General features: G+C 42.3%; 1 protein-coding gene across 13 annotated transcripts in view; it reads left to right on the top strand.

Annotated features, from left to right (window-relative positions):
- MAP7D2 (MAP7 domain containing 2) overlaps window positions 1–20,294 on the top strand; it is a 157,987-nt gene extending 137,693 nt beyond the window's left edge. For 8 of the 13 annotated variants that reach the window (XM_019529196.1, XM_019529199.1, XM_019529193.1 and 5 more), the window contains 9 exons: window positions 3,081–3,313; window positions 5,573–5,699; window positions 8,819–9,023; window positions 9,538–9,642; window positions 10,653–10,706; window positions 12,541–12,619; window positions 14,353–14,551; window positions 16,624–16,903; window positions 20,025–20,294. In XM_019529196.1, coding sequence (XP_019384741.1) covers window positions 3,081–3,313; window positions 5,573–5,699; window positions 8,819–9,023; window positions 9,538–9,642; window positions 10,653–10,706; window positions 12,541–12,619; window positions 14,353–14,551; window positions 16,624–16,873 — 1,252 coding nt within the window. In that variant the 3' untranslated portion in view covers window positions 16,874–16,903; window positions 20,025–20,294. The remainder of the gene's footprint in view (window positions 1–3,080; window positions 3,314–5,572; window positions 5,700–8,818; window positions 9,024–9,537; window positions 9,643–10,652; window positions 10,707–12,540; window positions 12,620–14,352; window positions 14,552–16,623; window positions 16,904–20,024) is intronic. The other 5 variants (XM_019529194.1, XM_019529207.1, XM_019529205.1 and 2 more) reach the window with 2 other exon arrangements.
- Window positions 20,295–20,904: the final 610 nt, after the last annotated feature.

The following is a 20,904-nucleotide window of genomic DNA, read 5'->3' on the forward strand; positions in this document are numbered from 1 at the left end:
TGGGCACTGGAGCCTGGCACCGCTCCCTCCTGCCCCACTTGCTGGGTTTGGGTCTCAGGAGGCCAATACTGCTCCGTCATGTCTGGACTGGGTCTCAGGATGACAGTACCACCCCCTTCTGGCCCCCTTGCACTGGGATTGGGTTCTGGGGGCCCAAAACCACCCCCTCTTTACCTCTGTGCATGGGGATTCGGCTCTGGGGCCAGTGCCACCCATCCCATGGGCGCTGGGATCAGGTGCGGGATCCAGAGTGCAGGGCTGTAGGCTTCCCACAGGTCTGGAGATTTGGTAGCAGGGGAGCAGTGCCACCCTTCTCCCACTGTCAAATATCCAGACCCATGAAAAAGCCCTGCAAACTGGTTAACATGGCACCATGGGCCAAATCTGGCCTGTGGGCTGCAGATTGAACACTCCTGCTCTGTCCAGTCTCCCCTTTATCCTCTTTGCCTAATGGTAGTTCCACCTTCTGTTTCTGTTATTGTGGTGTACTGGTCCTGCTGTATCTTGTATCATAGTTCAGTTTTCACAGAAGCTTCCAAATTGATTGTTATTTTCTGTCATTCATAATTAGCTTAAATTTTCAACACTTGGTGTTGACCTGGGAGTGTGTATGGTTATGGAAATATATTGCTGTCTATAAATCTGTATATTGTATACATAAAAAGTATGAATTGCATTATTCATATAATCCATATATTCATATTATCTGTATAGCCACAGAGGGTTAATGTTCTATAGATAATAGTCTCTTAATGTAAGCTTTTAATGTGTCACATAAATAACATCTGTTTTTAAAGATAATACAATATTTTCCTTAATGTTCTATGAGGCAGGAAATGTCTATTATCTTTGCATTTCCATTCCATTCTAACTGCTTAAGCCCTGATATACATACATACATACGTGTGTGTGTGTGTGTGTGTGTGTGTGTGGCATATGTATATTTTAAGAATTGGATCTTTAGCAGGCTCCTATAACCAAAATGCATTATTTGCACTGTCATCACTGCTGACACAAGTATAGCTATTTCAAAAGTTCCCATACTTGAGTGTACAGTATCCAGTCTGTCATTGGCTTAGTGGTCAAATAACTTGACTGATTGAATAGTGATGCCTGATTTGATTTGGATCAAATGTAGACAACTCTAGGTCAATATTTAGATGTGTTTTACCTTGGTATACAGTCATGTTTTGTGTATTTTTAGAAAACAAAACACTACTGAAAAGCAACTATTGTAGTAAGACAGAGACCAAACAGCATACGCAATTAATCTGTTATTTTTATTTCTGACTTCCTGGAAAAATTGAAAAACATGGCATTTTGGATATAAGAACTGATCATAGGCCATTACATACCCTGGGGTTACTTGTGGAAGGTTATCCTGGTTTGAAATAAAGTTACAATTGTGAAAACCAGTATTATTTGCTAGTGCAGTAAATCATATGCCTTTCCTCTTGTGTGTAGAGTATGTTCTTCGTCTTCTAATTCAAAATGTTCCATAGTCATTTAAATGTGCCTGCTTAGATTTCCTGTTATAGAACCTGATTTGTCTGTTTGCATTCAAGCAGCAACAGTGCAGATGCAATGAAGGCCTCTGTACTGTGGAAGGATTATATCACTGCAGTCTCTCCAGCAAAGCAAAATAAATTACTGCAGATGCTCCTTCCCAGTTTACATCTCGGGTGCTGTTGACATATTTATACAGATCTTTCATAGATTTCATAGACATTAGGACTGGAAGGGACCTCGGAAGATCATTGAGTCCAGCCCCCTGCCCAAAGGGCAGGAAGTCAGCTGGGGTCATAGGATCCCAGCAAGATAAGCATCCAATTTGCTCTTGAAGGTGTTCAATGTAGGTGCTTGAACCACCTCCGCTGGCAGGCTGTTCCAGACCTTGGGGGCTTGGACAGTAAAGAAATTCTTCCTTATGTTCAGCCTGAAACGGTCTTGCAGTAGTTTATGACCGTTTGACGTCATCATCTCTTGGGGCGCTCTGGTGAACAGATGTTCCCCCAGATCCTGGTGGTCACCCCTGAGAAACTTATAGGTGGCCATCAGATCACCCCTGAGCCTGTGCTTTTCCAGGCTAAAGAGCCCCATGGCTCTCAGCCTGTTATCGTAAGGTCCATTTTCCTGACCTCTGATCATGCGCGTGGCTCTTCTCTGCACTCTCTCAAGCTTCTCCACATCCTTTTTGAATTGTGGAGCCCAAAACTGGATGTAGTACTCCAGCTGTGGCCTCACCAAGGCCGAGTACAAGGGGAGAACGACGTCCTGGGATTTGCTCGAGAAGCATCTATGGATGCTTTACTAGCCACAGCATCGCACTGCAGGCTCATGTTCATTTTGTGGTCAGTGATGACCCCCAAGTCTCTTTTTTTCCACAGTGCTAGCCAGCAGAGCACTGCTGAGCCTATAAGGATGCTGCGGTTTTTCTTCCCATGGTGGAGAACCTTGCATTTTTCAGTGTTAAACACCATCAGGTTCTCGGTGATAAACACCATAAGGTCATCTTATACTTGTACGTTATACATCATCATATACTTGTACTCATCTTATACATTTTTCAGTGTTAAACACCATAAGGTCATCGTATACTTGTTGTCTTAAATGCATGTGTATTTAACATTGCCATTTTAAAATGATGGCACAGTAGCTTTACCTTTGGGAATGCCCAAGAGGGGAGGGCTGGGCAAAAAAGCCCAATTCCATGGATTTAATTTAAAATAAGGAGACCTTTCTGATATGAACTGAAAGTAGAACTCTACTACATCAGTCCCTAGTGGAGATGATAATAAACACCCAAACAAGTCTGACACGTGTATGGTCTCTTATGGAATAGTGATGCAGGGCTATGCAGGCATATATATATAATATATACAAGTCAGTAATTAGATATGCTGTTCCTATTGGAAAAATATATCGTCCCTCCCACTAATATTTTAAAACTTTTTCACTGCTTTGATAGGACAACCTACTGTGCCAAAGACAAAAGAAGAAAGTAGAAAATATCTATAAAGATGTCCTACTAAATGGCATAATTGTATAGTATGTGAAATTTTCCTTTCTCCTCTCCCCAGGACAGTTGCAAAAAATTATCCACAATCTCCTAAAACTGCTAAACAATATCCAGCTTCTCCTGTGAAGCACCGTGCCACCTCTAATCTTAGCCAGGAGACTCCTAAAAAGAAAGCAGAAAAGGAGAAAGAGAACACTGCTTACCACAAAGCCCAGGGATCTCGTGCTGAAGAAGTGGGCCACACAGCTGCTGAGAAACATGTGCCTTCTACAGGAAAGACTGAAATCAGTGAAGGTGAGTTTTGGTACAAGGATATGCCTTAACCTAGTGCAGGCACACCTGCTTTTAAACAAGAATATCCTCTCCATAGAAGGGAGGGGAAATGATTTCTGGGGGCAATATCTTTATTGGAACAAATTTTTGAGCACATTGCTGCTACCTCGGTGTTTAAACATCACTTTTTTCTGTAAGGGTATTTATAAACGTAGAAATCAGGCAGATCTAACAAGGGGTAGGCAGTGGTACGGTCACATCCTGCTTTATTCTTGGTCCACCCAAGGTTTAAGAAAAACTGCCTGGCAGTGATGTCAGCATTTCTATTCAGGCAGCAGTGATGGAATCACTTGACTTCATGGTTCATTATAATCTATTGGATTTCTTATGAACTCATCATTGTAGGGGTGTTAGCAGCCTTCTCTCGTTTTTGATGATCTTGATATTCCACTAATCAGGTTAGGCTTTCTTTTGTAATTCTGCTGTCTATTAATGGCCCCTAGTAATGTAGCCCCCATTTCACAGCCCTGCAGGCTGTTTTTAGTTTTAGCTGAAAATGTTGACTCAGGTATGGAAGTGTTAACTCGGGTAAAGAGTAACTCAGGTACAGAAATAATTTTCAGTATAACATTGGATTCACTGTCAAGATGCTCAAGACTAGATGTGTCTTTTTTCAATCTTAAAGTGATGTATATTTAATTCTGATGGCGACAAGACTAATGAAACAGCATATTTGGATTTTTTGCCTAGTTTGTTTTGCTTCTATAAATAATATGTGATATAGCACATTCACATTGCAGTGAAGTTATATTTGTTTTTGCTTTGATCTTAAACTAAATAATATAGCACTCTGCCCCTGCCATATTAGTAAAGCTTCTAGCTTCTTATTAACTGGAGAAAAACATATATTGTGCTATATGCAGCAGTGTGATGATCTGCATCCCCCTCTTCAAAACCCTAGATCTGCCCTGAATACACAGTATTTACTAAAATCATGAGTTACATAATTTCCATAGTTGCGAACTTTGTAAATTAATGTGAAATGAGGAGCCCAAATCAAACATTTGGGCTCCACGGACATCTCATGGATCAAGATTTTCAGAAAACAGGTGCCTGCTTTAATGGCAGCATATGGCTTGCATGGCATTTATTTTTGGGTTGCTCAACTGAAAATAAATCTGTTCTTTCACTCTAAAGAGAATGCTTTGTCTCAAGCTACTATATTAATCATTTGAACATGGCATTGCCTAGAAAAAATGGGCACCTGTCTGTCCCATAAACTTATTCTGCCTGGTGCTTCCTTCTAAGAACAATGGCCACAAGCTGAGGGAGGACAGGTTTAGGTTAGATATTGGGAAGAACTACTTCACTCTAAGGGTGACCAGAGCCTGGAATAGGCTTCCCAGGGAGGTGGTACTTTCACCTTCCCTGGAAATCTTCAAGAGGAGACTGGACAGGCACCTGGCTGGGGACTTTTGACCCCTTGCACCCCCAGTGTCATTCCTGCCCATGGCAGGGAGTCAGACTCGATGATCTGTCTAGGTCCCTTCCGACTCTGATTCTGTGATTCTTGAAATGCTTTCCTTTGCCTGAGGACAGCCAAGTTCAGTTGAGGTAATCAGTAAGTCCTACATGGATTGTAGTAATTGGAACAGTCTGAAATATTGTGTACCTCTTTTTTTAAGATTCAATGAAATCTCTAAAATAGGTATAATCTAAAATCGTACTGCACAATCAAGTTGTTATATTAATCTTAATATTTCTATAGTTGTTTCCAGGGGCTGTCTCTAGGTGGGGGCAAATCGGGGTGACTGTCCCGGGCCTGTGCTTTGGGGGGCCCTGCAGAGCTGGACGGAGCAGCTGCAGTGACTCTGCGCTGCCACCGCTGCCCCGCTTCCGCCACTGATGATGGCAGTGGCAGCTTCTTCAGGTCCTGGGTGCGCAGAATTGGGGCAGGGCCCCGCATGAGCTGTTTTGCCTTGGGCCCTGCACCCTGCTCAGGTTGGCTCTGGCTGTTTCAGTGACTTTTTATTGACTTGGCCTTCATAAACCTTAGACAAAATAGAGTGGCCCACTAAGCTTTAAGTGTGCAAGGGATGTAGAAAATGGATAGAAGAGCAAAACAAAACCTGGATTTATGAGATGAGTGAAGGGGCAGATAGGAGTCTGAGTGAAAAGATAAAAGTAGATGCTGAAGATGTGACGTAACATTTATATATATTTGTATTTTATATTTTCTTTTACTTCCTGCCAAATATTCTAACCGCAATGCACCACCAGGAAAGCTCATGGCAGGGACTACAGATGCAGAAGAAGCTTCAAAAATTTTGGCTGAGAAAAGGCGTCAGGCTCGCCTGCAGAAAGAACAAGAAGAAAAAGAGAAACAAGAAAGAGAAGAGCGTGAAAGGTATATTTGTTTGATCTTCAAAGTTGTTAGCAGTAATATAGGACGTTATTAGCACCCAGAAGCAAAAGTTTAGGCCATGGGTCTGTTTATATGAAGTATTGGACAAATGTAGTCAGAAAGACAATGGAAGTTTCTCTTCCTCTATGGGAGTTGCTTGAAACTCGGCATTTCCTGAGATTCAATTCATCATCTCTGGAACCTAACTTTAGGTCTTCATTTAGCCCATGCAACTCATTAGTATAGTTCACTTTTACCTCTGATGAAATGTAGAGCATATCCCTTTAAGAGCCCTGAGGATCCTCTTCCTTTCCTTACTTTACCTCAGTGGTTCCCAAACTGTAAGTTGCAACCCCAAATGGGGCTGGAATGTCAGCAGATGGGGTCGTGATAAACAGGGATCCGGATTTTCTCTTTGAATGGATAAAATCATGGATTTCTCCTTTAGAGATGGAAAACTCTTTCAAACTGACAGAGTTCCAGCCTGCAAGGGGCTGCTTGGGGCTGGGAGAAGTGGAGGAGGGTGATTGGAGGCAGGGGACACTACATACATGTGCACAGAGCCATGGAGAGCAGCAACCTGCAGGGGGGAAGGCACAGGTGATGTGGCAGTGGGTGAGGGAGCCCAAGCAATGTGGCAGAGGGGAACTGGGGCCAAGGCGGTGTGGTGGGGAGGAACATGCCCCTGAGATTTCTGCACCCATAGTGAGATGTGGGGCTGCAGCTGGGCCAGACCAGCTCTGTACAGGAGCCACCTCCAGGGCCCAGTGGGAGGGATTGCTGCGCTGCCAAGGTGAGGCATGGCAGCAGCATGGAGTTGTGACCCTGCTGCTGCTAAGCAGGCAGGAGGTGCCTCAGCTTTGGTGGCAGTGCAGTACTCCCTCCCATCCTGGTTCCCCCCCACTCCCTGGGTTGCTCCTGCCATGTCACCCACTGGGGGGGGATCCATATTCCTCCCCGGCCACAGCAGCCACCCCCTCCCGCAGGTGACAGCTGGGGTTTGGGTGCTGCAGGGTGGGGGGCAGTGTTTGGGGCCTGGCCTTGGGGCATCTGCAGGGGGTGGGGGACTGGGTTGGGAGTGAGGGGCATCTAGAGTGGGGGGAGGCTGCAGTTTGGGAGTGAGGGACCATGCTGAGGAAATATGATCATAACTGGGGTCATACTCAGGAAAAGTGTGGGAAGCATGGTTTACCTTCTCAACCCACCTCGAGCCTCTGAGTATGTCTGTACTGCAGACTACAGTGTCTGGTAAAGATATTCAGACTAGCCTTAAATCAGCTAGTTGTAGTATCAGAAGCAGTCTAGCTGTAATGGCATGGAGTCACACAGTGTGGGCTAATTTTTGCTTGTTTGAAATTAGATTGAGTACCTTGGTGTGTATCCTGCAGGCTGCAGCATAGAGATACCTTTTGGCCTGGAGGACTGAATGGGATTCAGTTCAAAGCATTTTCAGTGTTGCTAAGCAACTGGCCAAAGCAGACACTGTTAAGAATCTCAGTGCAGTCCTAGGGCCTTTCTGTCACCTGGATTCCCTCATGGTTGGGGGAGTGAATAGCAGCAACTGCAGCATCCTTAACTCTTTTTAGCTTGAATGGTATATTCATAGACTGGGCAACCACCCACAGACTGTGACTACCTTCTAGCTCCTTACCTGTCTGTTATTACTACCTTACCTTTGGCTTCATGGTAAAGTTTCACATGGGAATGAGAGCTCTGAGGACAGCAATGTAGCCCAGGTACCGTAAGAAACTTAGCTGCAAGCGGTTAGGTTCACCCCTAACTCTGTTGAGGACAGCTAATTAGCACTGCTTAATAAGTAAGCTGATTACCACCTATGCATGCTAATTGCTCCATCTCTTGCACTACTTGATGTGGCTACCCTGTTTCTGGTTGGGATTGGAGTATTGTGCAGAGCCACATGGAATGTTTGCAGGTATCCCTACTAGAGACAGTAAGTTTAGTTTCCAGCCTCCTTAAAGTTTTACAGGGGCAGGGTGCCAGACGTTTAGATATTTAATATAACTAAGTGCTATATTTAGTTGACTCTTAAATCAGCTTACGTGTTTAAGACTTGAAGCAGTTCCATAGTTAGGGGTTTACTTCAGCTTCAGTTTTCCTGGGGAGCTAATAAATACATGGTCTCTGCTTTCTTGACCCTTAGTGCTCTGTACTATTGTTTTAGGAAACATGCTTTCCTGAATTGATCACATGCAGGTAAAGACAGGTGGGGATAAGATCTCAATGGCAGGCCACAACTTGGCTAACTTTAACACTAAAGAAGTTAATAATACTATGCTTATCTCACACTCTGTCACATGCTAGGCATTTAACCTGATCCATTGAAGGGATATACTCAACTCTAAGATGAAGTTCCCCTCCCCATATTCAACAGGGAGAAAAAAGCTCCTCATCTTGGATTTGAGTACAAGCCATAGGGGATGTTGGGGGGTGGCTGCTGCAGCTTCTATTCTGGCCCTTACCTATGGTCTGGGATGAAGTCAGAGCTTCAGTAGTTGCTTGCCACCTCTGCCCCCATGCTGGTGCCCTGCAGCCTCCTCCTGGCACCCTTCCTCCCCTCCCCCCCAACCGAGCTACTTATTATCCATCATGGCTCTGGGCTTATTCCAGTGTGGAGCAAGGTGGGCCCCTGCCTTGCACCCCCAAGACCTGTTGTCTCCCTTATTTTTGTCTATGCCACTGTGGCCTGATTGGTATCCTCCCCTTGGTGGGGATTTGACTACATACAAATAGTTGCTTCCCTGGGTCAATTAAAACAGTCAGTAAGGCACAGTGGAATTGTCGTTATTTGTAACTATTCAAAGCTGGAACATTTTTAAATTCTGCATAAGTTACTTTTGAAGAAAACAAGAAAATTTTGTTCTAATTAATGTTGGTTATGTCACTGTTCAAAAGGGAGTGCTGTTTCTGTGAAATACAAGATAGAAATAAATCTTAGAAGTTGGTTGTATCCCTAATTAAAAAGTTGTGGCCAGTGCCTCCACTTTCCATAAAACATATGTTATTTGGTGCCAGACCAATTACTCTACTGTCAATACAGCATAATCCTTGTTAAACAAGGTGCAGCAGGTGCTTCACTTCTAAATGCACTGCTATTTTTGAAGGCTTGAGAGAGAGGAGCAGCAAAGAAAGGCAGAAGAGGAAAGAATTCGTCTAGAGGAAGAAGCTCGTAAGAAGGAAGAGGAAAGAAAACGTGAAGAGGAAGAGACCAGGAGAAAGGCAGAAGAGGAAGCTAGGAAGAAAGCTGAGGAGGAATCCATGCTGAAGGAAAAGCAGGAAAAAGAGATGCAAGCCAAGCTTGAGAAACAGGTACAGAATATGATGCGTCTGTCAAGGGCAGGTGTTAAGGAGGCAGATATCTAAAGTACAATTTCCCTAAAGGCAGTGGGCCTGATTTTTCAAAAGTGCCAGGAACCAACAACTGGTCGAAGCACTGGGAGCAATGTGTACTTCATTTTTTTAAATTAATCTCAACCTTATTTATTAAATGTTTAAAAAAACACAAGTATGGAACAATTAATAAAGAGTAGTTTATAAATTGAATAAAGCCTATTATTTCTTAGGTTAAATGGAAAACAGTGATTCATTGCAGTAAAGATAAACTGCAGTCTGGAAAATGCTGTCTCAGGGATGCCCTCAGTGGCTGCCTTTTAGAATGGGATCTGTGTAGAGCTGGGTGGAAAAGTTCTGATATAGTCTGCCAACAGTATATATTGCCATATTCTGCCAGCAGTATATATTGGGGAGGTCTCAAAATATTTTATAAAATCTGCTTGTCTGCCTAAAATAAACAATTCTCTTATCACTTAAACATTTCGATTAGAGAGAAGAAGCAGAAGCCAAAGCTCGAGAGGCAGCTGAACACCTACGTCTGGAAAGGGAACAAATCATGCAGCAGATTGAGCAAGAAAGACTGGAGAGAAAGAAGGTAGGTGTTTACTTCCATTTTTAAAGTATTAATACCTGTAGTTTAAATGAGGGTATCCATAAGCTAGCCCTAATATACTAAAAAAACAAAAACAAAGAAAACAAAATTCCAGTTTAATTTTCTTTATACTTTGCTAATCTGTAAGCTGTTGCAGACTTGATAATTATTTTTATTTAATCATATTTACTATGGTATCACATAGTGGTCAATTAAGAATAGCATTCTGTTGTTCCAGGCATTATACAACCAAGACCAGGTGGTCTTTACCCCCAAAATGCTTGCAATTTAGGTAGACAAAATGGATAAGGAGGAAAAGAAAGGGATAAGCCTTACAAGCAAAGTAATGGTTAACACTCAACAACAATAGTGGTTTTTTGTTGGTTTTTTTGTTGTTCTGAAGCTTGCTCAGTGTGGTATTTTAGTCGAGGAAGTGGATTTTTACTCTGTAGAAAAAAATTGTATGATATCTGCCGGACAAAAGCAGTCTTAGGTGTATACCAATGGTATGTTTTCAGTGGTAGAAATGATGTTTCCCCATTAGATACCCTAGGTGCTGGGGATGGTTGTGGGGTATTGTGTAGGTTATATGCAAGAAAATATTGTATTCAGTTTGTGCTCTGATGAAGAAACAATCTGAGATTTGAGCACTTAGTGTTCAGTTAATATTTGGAAACAAGCTTCTCCTTTGGGAGCTGGGCATAACAGATCACATCTCGTAATCACAAATACTGGTTTTATTACTCGTCTATTAATCTTCACAATGAGAGAAATTCAGGTTGCTGGAATTGTGAAGTCAAAGATAGCTCCTTGTTCCTCTTTCCTCCTCCTTTTTCTGTAGTCGCCTCGTCTCTATTCTTTTTTCCAGTACAGACAGAGAAGAGGTCATGACATTAGGGGAAATCAGTCTTTCTTCCTTTCTGCTCCTCATTACTAATCTCTTAAGCCTTCCATTCCAGTTAAATAGCATGACTGTCTCCTAACCCGATGATTTGATTTATGTTGATTTTTAGAGAATTGATGAAATAATGAAAAGAACAAGAAAGAGTGACACACCAGAAGCAAAGGTATCTCTCTTTCTATCCTAGTAAACAAAAAAAAGATTGTAGGATAGTTCCATGTAGGGTAAATGCTTTGCATGAGATGCTTTTATCTTAAGGCCAAATCTTATTTCACTGTTTTTGGCATCTAAGTCTCTAAGTGCATCCCAAGGCTACACTACTCTACTCCCTGGGAAAATATTGATGCATGAGCTGGGTGGGCTCTCCTCTTCCCCTTCATTCCTTTGCTGTTGTTTGGGTACATCTACACCTGCTTTTGCAGTGTGCCTGGCAAGGATGCTTCTGGGCACACTGTGGCTACCTAGTACCCCTCACTCTAAACCTGGAACTAAACCAGTGAGTCTGTCTGGGCTCCCCTCCAGCTCTTGTGCATGCCAGAGAGCAAGGTCTAGAGAGCACTGTAGAGGGGGTTACTCCCAGGTTGACCTGACCACCATGTTTTCAAGGTTCAGGTGTGCATGCAGGAGCATATGGGACATGCCGCTTTTGCAGTGTGCCTGGCAAGGATGCTTCTGGGCACACTGTGGCTGCCTGGCAAGGATGCTTCTGGGCACACTGTGGCTACCTAGTATCCTGCCAGCAGAGTGAGACATGTCCTCTGTGACTTGGTCTTAAAGCTAGAAGTAGACAATTAAATGGTTTTTCAGAAAATCAAGCAGGGAGGACAAAGTTCGCATATAGATATTTAGATGCTGCCAGGGTGGCATAAGATCTGGCCCTCATGCTTCAGAGAAATTGTAAAATTGTTGTGGTAATACTCTGACTTTATGGCTGGTGGTGCTGTCATAGGCTGTGGAAGTGGTGAATGGCATAAATGGGCAGAGCCACTCTGGTGGTAGTGTGGCATACTGCTGCCATTAAGCTTGCTAGTACTCTGTACTTCTTCCACTGAAGATGACAGTCAACACATTGATCTCTTTGTGCCCCTCTGTTAATTCTGTGGGGAAGAGTAGGAATAACAACAGAGCTATAGTGCCTGGTTTTTTACTTGTATTAAGATTCAGTTTGGGAAAACTGTCTGCCTCTTTCCTTAAGAGACTCTTACAGTTGTGCTTATTAAAGTGTACCCTCCTACTCTGGATACTGCATTCCCCATCTGTTTCAATGAGTTTTGGACCTCTTCCTGGCATTCTCTTTAAACCAGGCTGTTACCCCACCCGTTGAGCTTCTGCTCTTCTCTTTTTGTCTCCATTACTTACCCTGTGCCTCTTCTTCCCAAGGGGGTAGTGGGCTCTTCACAAGGTCCAGTGTCCTTTTGATATACCCGATCTGACAGAATAAGGCAGGGCTGTCTAACTTCTAAGTCCCAAGGGGCCACATGCTCTGGGGGCTGTACCAGCAAGGGCTGCATGCTATATCTGGTGTGCCCCCACCCACTGCTGTACTGTACACCCAAATGGCACGCCCCTCCACTGCTGTGCTGTGCAGATGTGTGAACGCAATTTCCCCTCTTCCCTTCTTCCCCAGTTCCTGGGCCTGGCTTACCCTCAGCTCTTTCACGAAGGCAGGAAACAGCAATCAAAGGAGAGAAAGGGGAGCCTAGAGATTCTGGCAGGAACCATGCATGAGCTCCTCAGAGGCTGCATGGGGCCCACTGGCCACTAGTTGGACAACACTGGCTTAGGGAATATTGCCAGGATAGATGCAGTATAAAGATGAAATCTTGGGTTCTCTAGCTTTTGCTGTTCCTTATGCTTGTATAGAATTGAGTAAAACCTTTCTAAAATAGTTGTGTACATTTACTGGTAGTTTTTTTTAAATGATGATGTTTTGGTTGCATTTGATTCCCTGAACATTACAGCATTTCACCTAATGCAGTTAATATGTTATTGGCTTATAGAAAGAAGAGCCAAAACTGGAGACACCATCAATGCTGAATGTGGAAAAGCAACTGAAAACCCTTGTTCTCAGTCAAACAGGTGAGAATCACTGAGTTGCTGCAACCCATTTTCATAGCTGATGCTTTACAAAAATTCATAACCTCAAGTAGAATGCTGTAATATGCTCCATTTTTATCCAGAAAAGAAACTAATATATTTATATATTAAAATATTAAGAATAAGAACCTGGAGCATTGCCTTTGGCTTGCCATTTAGGTAGAAGCCTGAGACCACTGTTCTAATGACAAAGTCCTGTTCTATATTTTGTCTGAAATTGGCTTTTATATAAGTTATTCTAGTCTGCATATTTCTGCGTGTTCAAAATTCCTCCTTCCCAGCCAAGCTAGGCAGGCTTTCTTAGTACTTTTCAGATATTATCTCTTCCATTGAATTTGTTTTGATGAGAACAGTATCTGTATTTTAAGTACTGATAAATTTAAAAACTTGCAAATGGTGAAGTACTGTTGAGGTGATGTTATTGCTGTTGTGGCTTAGGAAATATTAAAGAGGCCAGAGTTCTTGTGGGTAACATCTTTTATTGGACCGACTGCCTGGTTGGAATAAATGTAAATAAGCTTTTGGGTATCACAGTACTTTCCCTTAAGTCTCTGAGAAGCAGACACAGCAGACCTAAGTAGCAGATGGAACAAAAGCTTGTGTAAAATTCCACATGTAAATAAAAAGAGGGTATAAGAGAAATCAGGTACCCAACAGACAAGAGATGCAGTAAATCTTGACAATGGAAGAACAAGATTCTTCAGGGGGGGTCCATTAACACTTGCGAAGTGCAGAGATTAGTAAGTTTCAGCTATGGACCATGAAGTCATCTCTGTTAAATCCCTGATTTTTTAGCATTCAATAGTTTAATGATTTTTTGTTCCCAGGCGCAATTTTCAAAAGTGTGTCTTAGAGTTCTTTTGAGCAGAAGAATTGTGAGGTCAGAGTGATTTTTTTTCTGTGGAAAATGTTCTCCTATCTGTGATCCAGTGTCTCTGTCCTTTTTCTTTTTTCAGTGATCATTTATTCTAGTGCATCGTTTTTGACTGCTTTTACCTACATAGTTTCCATGAGGCATTAGTGACCTGGATGAGATATACCTTCTGGGATAAACGTGTATCGTCTATGGATTCTGATGTTTTTGTTGTGGAGAGTGTTGATTGTTGTGGCAGTAGAGATAAGTTTGCAAGTCTTGCATTTATTGTTAAGGCAGGGCTGGGTCCCATTAGGTGCCCCATGATCAGGAGGGAGTTTTTCTAGTGCTGATGAGTTGGGCAAGATCAGGGAATTGTTTGAAGCCCAGGAGCAGAACAGGGGGATGAGAAGAGGGGGTGGTGGGTAAGTTTGGGACTGTTTCTCTCAGGGTCTGGTTCTTTTCACGTCTAGGCTGTAATTGTTCAGATATCCTTCTTATTGGTTCAAGCATGAGATGGTAGGTAACAACCAAGAGTGTGCAATCAGTGGAGCCTTTTCTTGTAGGTTGCTGCAAGGTATTTGTGCGGCTCTTTCAGAGTTCTGGAGTGTAAATGGTAAATGCAAATGGTGAAGTATAATTTGTTTCTAACTTCACCCCCTGGGGCTGCTCAGTGCATGTTGTAAAGGAGTAATGTATTAATTTTCTTTTAAAAATTAAAATACATTGTAGAGGACAATTCTGTAGCAGCAGGTAGATTGAAAAGATACCATGCCAGGTTACTTCCATCTTTGATTTCTATGACAAAGCATTTTGTGATTTTTATCTAAAAATCTTGCAACTGTCACATTTTTCTAATGAGATTCTTTTGTAGAGATCAATGGACTGAAAACCTGCCAGGAAAGTAAAAGCTTAGAAGGTGCTGCTACCGAAACACTTCCTCAAGATGTATTTGCTAATGGACTTAAGTCAGTCCCAGGGCTTATTCACCTGGATGCCATTGATGGGAAATCTAACAGCATGGATGATTCAACAGATGAGGTTCAGTCTATGGATGTGAGGTACACAGCATATAGATCACACAAGTTTTAAACAACTTTAAACAGCAACAACAACAAATCCCTCCAAATCTGCAACCCCTCCAAACATCTGCAGATTCACTTGTTAATCTACTTTTCTGCAACCTCTCTATCTCTATTTTTGAACCCCTGTGTAACTGTTTGGCATTTATTCCCATTAGTAACAGGGGGCATTTATACACATACATTTTTGTGTCTGGATGCGCCAGAGATCCAGTGCGTCAGAGCAGACTTGATTAATTGAGTCTGTTCCTCACGCAAGCTGACATGCACAGTGCTGCATTGGTTGCAGTTGTATAAGCAGCGAAATGTGCATCTTCTATGTGTGTTAGTTCAAAAGTGTGCCACTGCCATTTTCTGTGCACTGACACACACTTTGCCACTTACACAACTGTAAGCCATGTAGCACCGGTTGCTTTTCGAAGTGCCTGGTGCTGCGCCTCCTACATGTGTAAAAATGCCCAGGTAGTTGCTGTCAAGAAGCAAGTGCAGTTTCAAACTGAAGGATAAAGCACAACTTCATTTCATTTTACAAAGATAAATGAAGCCTTCTCACTGCCCAGACTTGCAAGTGCTCACAGATACATCTAGGTCCTCCGAATAGTCTTCAGAGTTCTGACCACATATTGCTGTCAAATGAGTATTATAGATATTGCTTTAAGTGTCATCAGTTTGTGATTTATACTAACTGTAAAACAATGGCGTGCACACCACAGTCCCCTATGAATAATGCTATGGAATAGATTAAAACATTTACGTTCTCAATAATCTTTTTTTTTCTTTTTTTAAGCATTCAGCACAAGTATGTGGCAACAAGTAAATAACATCAGATTTCTTAGTATTATAGGATTTTAGTGATAAGCTTGCATGCAGCAAGAGAATTGAAGCTGCAAGGTTGCTTGCTATGGGAAGCAAACTGCAAAATTTCTTATTTTGTATTTTAAAAAAATATCATGTTTATTATAGCTTTTTAATCGTTGTCTCCTTAAACTCATAAGTGTTAAGAAAAATGAAAAATAAAATTGTAGAAATTTTTATAGTCTAATGTTTGGACTACAGAAGGTGTGTGTGTGTGTGTGTGTGTGTGTGTGTGTGTGTGTGTGTGTAATATGCACACACACAGACACATGTACACACATAAGCACACAGACACACATTATAGTAAGTGTGAATATGTCATGTTCATTTCCCATTAATAGTATAAATCAGTCATATTTTCATTCTTTGTAGGACTGTAACATCCACTTGTGCCCCTGAAGAATTGTCAATAAAAGCCAAAATGCATCTGTTATATGCTGCTACAGTATGATGACATGTGGTGCCAGATGCTTTGCTAATTTAAGTTGGGGCAAATGCACTAAAAACAGCAGAGCACTGTCTCAGCAGCAGATACTCTGCATTTGCTTTGGTAACTGGTTCTGTAAAGTTAGTTTTTGAAATTCTACATGGTTGGTGTTGCATCAAATACATCATTAAAATCTGTTTTGCGTATAATTAATAGAATTTAAGCATGATCCTTCCTAGGCTTATCCTCAAGCCTGACTTGATACCCTATAAACATCACATACTGACACCAATGTGACTTTGCTTGCTACTCATAATATCAGACGTGTACAAATCTCTTTGGGTACACATGTGTATTCTGTGAAAAAACATTCAAACAGTAAATACAAGGAACTCAGTGGCTCCAGTAGTGGCATGCTGAGCTTTAATCTCCGAGTGATCAATTTGATCAAGCCTGTTGGTGTTGGGTAGACTAATATGAATTATATATCTTAGTCCAGTTCCTAGAGTACAGATATCTACAACAAACAGCCACCCTCAAGATCAAGGAGAAAGAATAACTTTCTTTCCTGTATAAGGTGCTGTCATTCTGTGTATGGGGTTGAGCATGATGCAGCTGGTCTGAGAATAGATAATATAGCTCTTCAGGACTGTCAGGCTACACCTTTACACTTGAGTGTGTTTGGGTTTTTTTGTTTTGTTTGTTTGTTTTTTTAAAGTAAATTTTACAAGACTTCTGTTAATTTTTCCCCACCTTGTCTTTCACACAGTCCAGTTTCAAAAGAAGAACTTATATCTATCCCAGAATATTCCCCCATGAATGAACTGATGCCCGGTGTTTCTATGGACCAGAATGGAACAAGTAATGCCAAGGCTCTTGAAGATCTCTTGGATTTCACTGGCCAGGCCACTTACTCCAAGATGTCCAGTGAAACTATTAGCATAGATGACTGTAACAAGAACTTGATTGATGGATTTAACAGTCCAGGACAGGAAAGCACCCTTAACTCCATTTGTTGACAGCCTTGCTACCCTGTGGAACAGATAAAGGTAAAGCATTGTTACCAACTTTGAAAATATGATAAGCTATTGGGAATAAATAGCACAAAGTCAAAGGAGAATCCAGTCCTGTGAGCAGCATAATATTAAGCATTAGGCTTTCTGATTCTGTTTAACTGGGAACAAAAAGAAAAAAAAGCATAGTGGGAAAATTTGCTGTCTGTTTGTTCTATCTTGCGCTGAATAGTATACCTCAGTATAAATTATAAACTCCCAGAATACTCCTGATGTACAACGGTAGAATCCTACTCTATGTGACATCTCCTAGTGTAAAATTCCTCAGTCAAAACTTAAGCAACTTGGTTGCCCCTTTTCTGAACTTTCCTGCACTGTCTCTTTCATGATAAAGTGAACCTTTGGAGCACTAGCTAATTATCTAGGTACAAAATATGGGCCAGTGGCCCACGGTACCCATCAACTAACTGTACCCCATACAACCCTTCCTCCTAGGAGGGTGGGAGTGAGGTGCCCATGTATACACCTCCGCCCCCCCCCCGCCACCCTGGCCAACATACCCTATTGCGCCTCACTCCCACCCTTGTGGGCAGAAGGGTCTGGTCTGGTCTGGCCAGGATGTAGCTTCTGGGTGGGGCTGGGGCTGCAGCTGCCACTGCTGCAGCTGCAGGGGGCCTGCTCAGCTTTCCCAGCACCCCCCTTGCTCCGGACAGCAGGTAGGGAAGTGGCAGGGGTTGGGAGGGAGCTGCATTTGGGCAAGTGTATGGGGCTGGAGCTTGGGTGGGCAGGGTGTGGGGACCAGCCATTCACTCCCCCTGTAGTTCACAGCCCCCGCAGGCAGCGACAGCAGCAGCAGGTGGGGATGCTCAGGGTGCTCATGCCTGGCACTGGTGCTGTCACCCAGCGGTGCAGAGCTCCAGCCAGTGCTGCACATTGCAGTGAGGAGCACAGCCTGGCCAGGCCACCTCTGTCACCAGGGCTCCTGCCACGCATATGCAACTTCCACACTTATGCACTATTGGAGGTAAGCTCTATGTACTGGAGCCAGCTGCCTTTGCCACCTCCTGTTGTACAGGTCCTGGAACTCCACGGGGAAGCAGGGGCCGGGGCTCCCCTCTGGTGGAGTCTTGGGACCTGTGTGACAGGGGGCAGCAACGGCAGCTGGCTCCAGTGTGTGGAGCTTCCTTTCAGTGGTGCCTGAGTGTAGAAACTGCACATGTGCAGCAGGGAGCCCCAGCAATAGAAGCAGCCTGGCTGGGCTGCACTCCTCACCACAAAGTGCAGTGCTGGCCAGAGCCACACAACGCCAGGTGGCAGCGCCTGCACCAGACACTTGTGCCCCCACCTGCTGCAGCTGCTCCTGCTGCTGCCACCTATGGGGGCTGTGTGCCATGGGAGGAGTGTGGGGGCTCCCCACACACACACATCCTCCCTCACACCCCACAAACACCACACACCTACACCCTGCCCCATAACCCCCCAACATACACTATTGTCCCCAACATAGACAGAGCCACACCCCATTGCAACCCCCCCCCCCATTTACCCCCTCACACTCCACCGTATACACACATGGAGTCCCATACACTCCACTGTACACCCCCCGGCATACCCCCTCATACACACCCCCCAACCACACCTCCTCACAATATACAAGACTAAGACTTGATTTTGAGTTGCTATATAATCACCTCTATACATGCAACGCAAACACAAATCATGACAAAAATATTTTTATAATAAAATTTAAAATATGTTATAGCAGGTGTTTGATTTCTAGTGTATGATTTGGTTTTTTTCTGGTTTTGAGATGGCCACCCCCCTACCAAAAGGAGTTTTTTCTGGGGAGGAAGGGGAAGGACTTCCAGTGGCAAAGGTCAGGGGTTAGGGGCAGAACTTAAGGTCCCAAGATGGCAACCAGGGGGCAGGGCAACTGTTAAGGGGCAGGGCTGCGCACTCACCAAACCTCGTTAAGCAGTCCTCCAGCTGAAATAATTGCCCACCTCTGACCTAGGTGTTGAATCTCTTGGAAATAAGCATTTTCTTAGTGTTAAACACAACCCATTAGACTCCCACGTCAAAAATCAAAGTCCTTTTAGTTAATTTCTAATAATTTACACAGCTTTACTCTCTTCCAACTTTCTTCTTGCCTTTCATTTTGGTCCCCTTACTTTGCACTGGGAGACTAGCTAACTGTTCCTTTGTTATCGTTCTTCTAAATCTTGACTTTGCACTTTTTTATGTGACTTCCTGTTGTATATGTATTTTTCCTTGCCATTGTGGATGAGGAACACAGGGGACTAGATGAGGGCCCAGGAAGACATGTGGGTGTCAGGGACATCATGAGTAAGGAGGGAGTTTTTTAGCTGTTGGAAAAATGAACTGAGGCCAGAATAAAATGTTATTGATACCACATTCTTCATATTAAGAACTGCAGGTAATGACCTTCCTCATCTACTAGCTGGTTCTTTGCCAGGGTAAGCAAAAGCAAGGCAGTTGCTACAAATGGAAAAAAAATGCCACGTGGTCATAACTGGCACTGATTGAGGCTGAGCCTTAAGGGAGAATTTAGGACTACTGATTTAAGTTCCTTGAGGAACTGTGTCTTCATTTGTTAATTACACAGAAAGTAGTTGCTATTTAATAACATATATAAGATTCTTCTGAAATTGGTGCTAATACCCATATTAGTTTCACTGAGGTACTTGAAAACATGTAGTTAACTTAAGAATAGTCAAAAGAAGAACTTGTATCTATCCCAGAATAAAAAAATATAATAAAAATACAGGAATGTTTTCTTGTCATTAAATTATTATATATACTTTCCTATTAGCCACAGTTCTTATTTATACCCTATTTTATTATAATAGCATAGAGAAAATAAAAGTGAATCTAGTTATGTATAATGAAGTGGAAACTGGTGATTATTGTTGCTGTTTATTATTTCTTGCTGCTGTAAATATACACAGCATTGTAGAGCCTGGTAAGTCATTTCCCTGGAAAACCTACAAACTAAGTAAAAGCAAATTTTCTATAGAATAATGACAGTCTTAAAGTACTATGTTGCCACTAATTTTATTACAGGAGAATACTCTTAAGTTAGCAAAAGTGGAGCCATTTAATTGCATCAAACTATGTTTTTCTTTTTTATTAACAGACAGAGGTAGTATCTGTGGAGAACATACATCCCTGTGATGCTGCTGGCAGTTAAATATGAGCTTGTCATATGAAAAAGCTTCTGCAGTCCTTGAACACTGGATTCCAAATAATCAGAGCTGAATATAACTGTCTTCCCATGTGGTATGTTGGATAACTGGCCACTCTTGATAGAAACCAGGAATCCATAGAATGGTTTCAGGGAAGATTCATTGTGCTTTAGAATTTGAGCTTTAGCTGCTAATAAAGCACTTTTTTTTAAGTCAAAATTCATCTGAATACTTCACTGTGATTTTACCCTGTGCATTTTATTTGAAAATCATTCTTCTTTTAAGTTTTATCTATCATAGAATTACTTGGATATCTTTTTTCTTGTACATATATTTGAGGTTTACCCAGTGTGTTAATATTCAATAATGTATTAGACTTTAGCTCCATGCCTATCTTCTTTTTTCTTTTTTTTATTAACAAAAAGATAAAAACTTGAAGAATTCATGGCAACTTTTTTGCAGGTGTATCATTTCCAAACTATAACTGATGAGGCATGAAAAAATATGCAACTGCTGGAATTAAAGGAGCCTTCTTACTGACTGTGGAGTATTAGAATTACTCCATGCTAATATGCATTATACATGACTGTTTTGTCTATTTGGGTTCTTTTAGCCACTTGTAAATCATTGGTTGGTTAAAGACTTAAAGTCTTTAAGTGACTGTATCATTTAGGTGTCAGATAACCCTGGTAATAACATAGGCAAGATGCCTGTTTCAGTCTCCTTAATATGCATTACATAGCAGTAGTTCCAAGCAAGAACATTGTGGGGATCAGATAAAATTTAGAGAGACTGATAAATTATTAATACCAGTAGACTTTATTTATGTGG

The sequence above is a fragment of the Crocodylus porosus genome, unplaced genomic scaffold (assembly GCF_001723895.1).
Source record: "Crocodylus porosus isolate Cpor-Errol unplaced genomic scaffold, CroPor_comp1, whole genome shotgun sequence".
Classification (NCBI taxonomy): Eukaryota; Metazoa; Chordata; order Crocodylia; family Crocodylidae; genus Crocodylus; species Crocodylus porosus.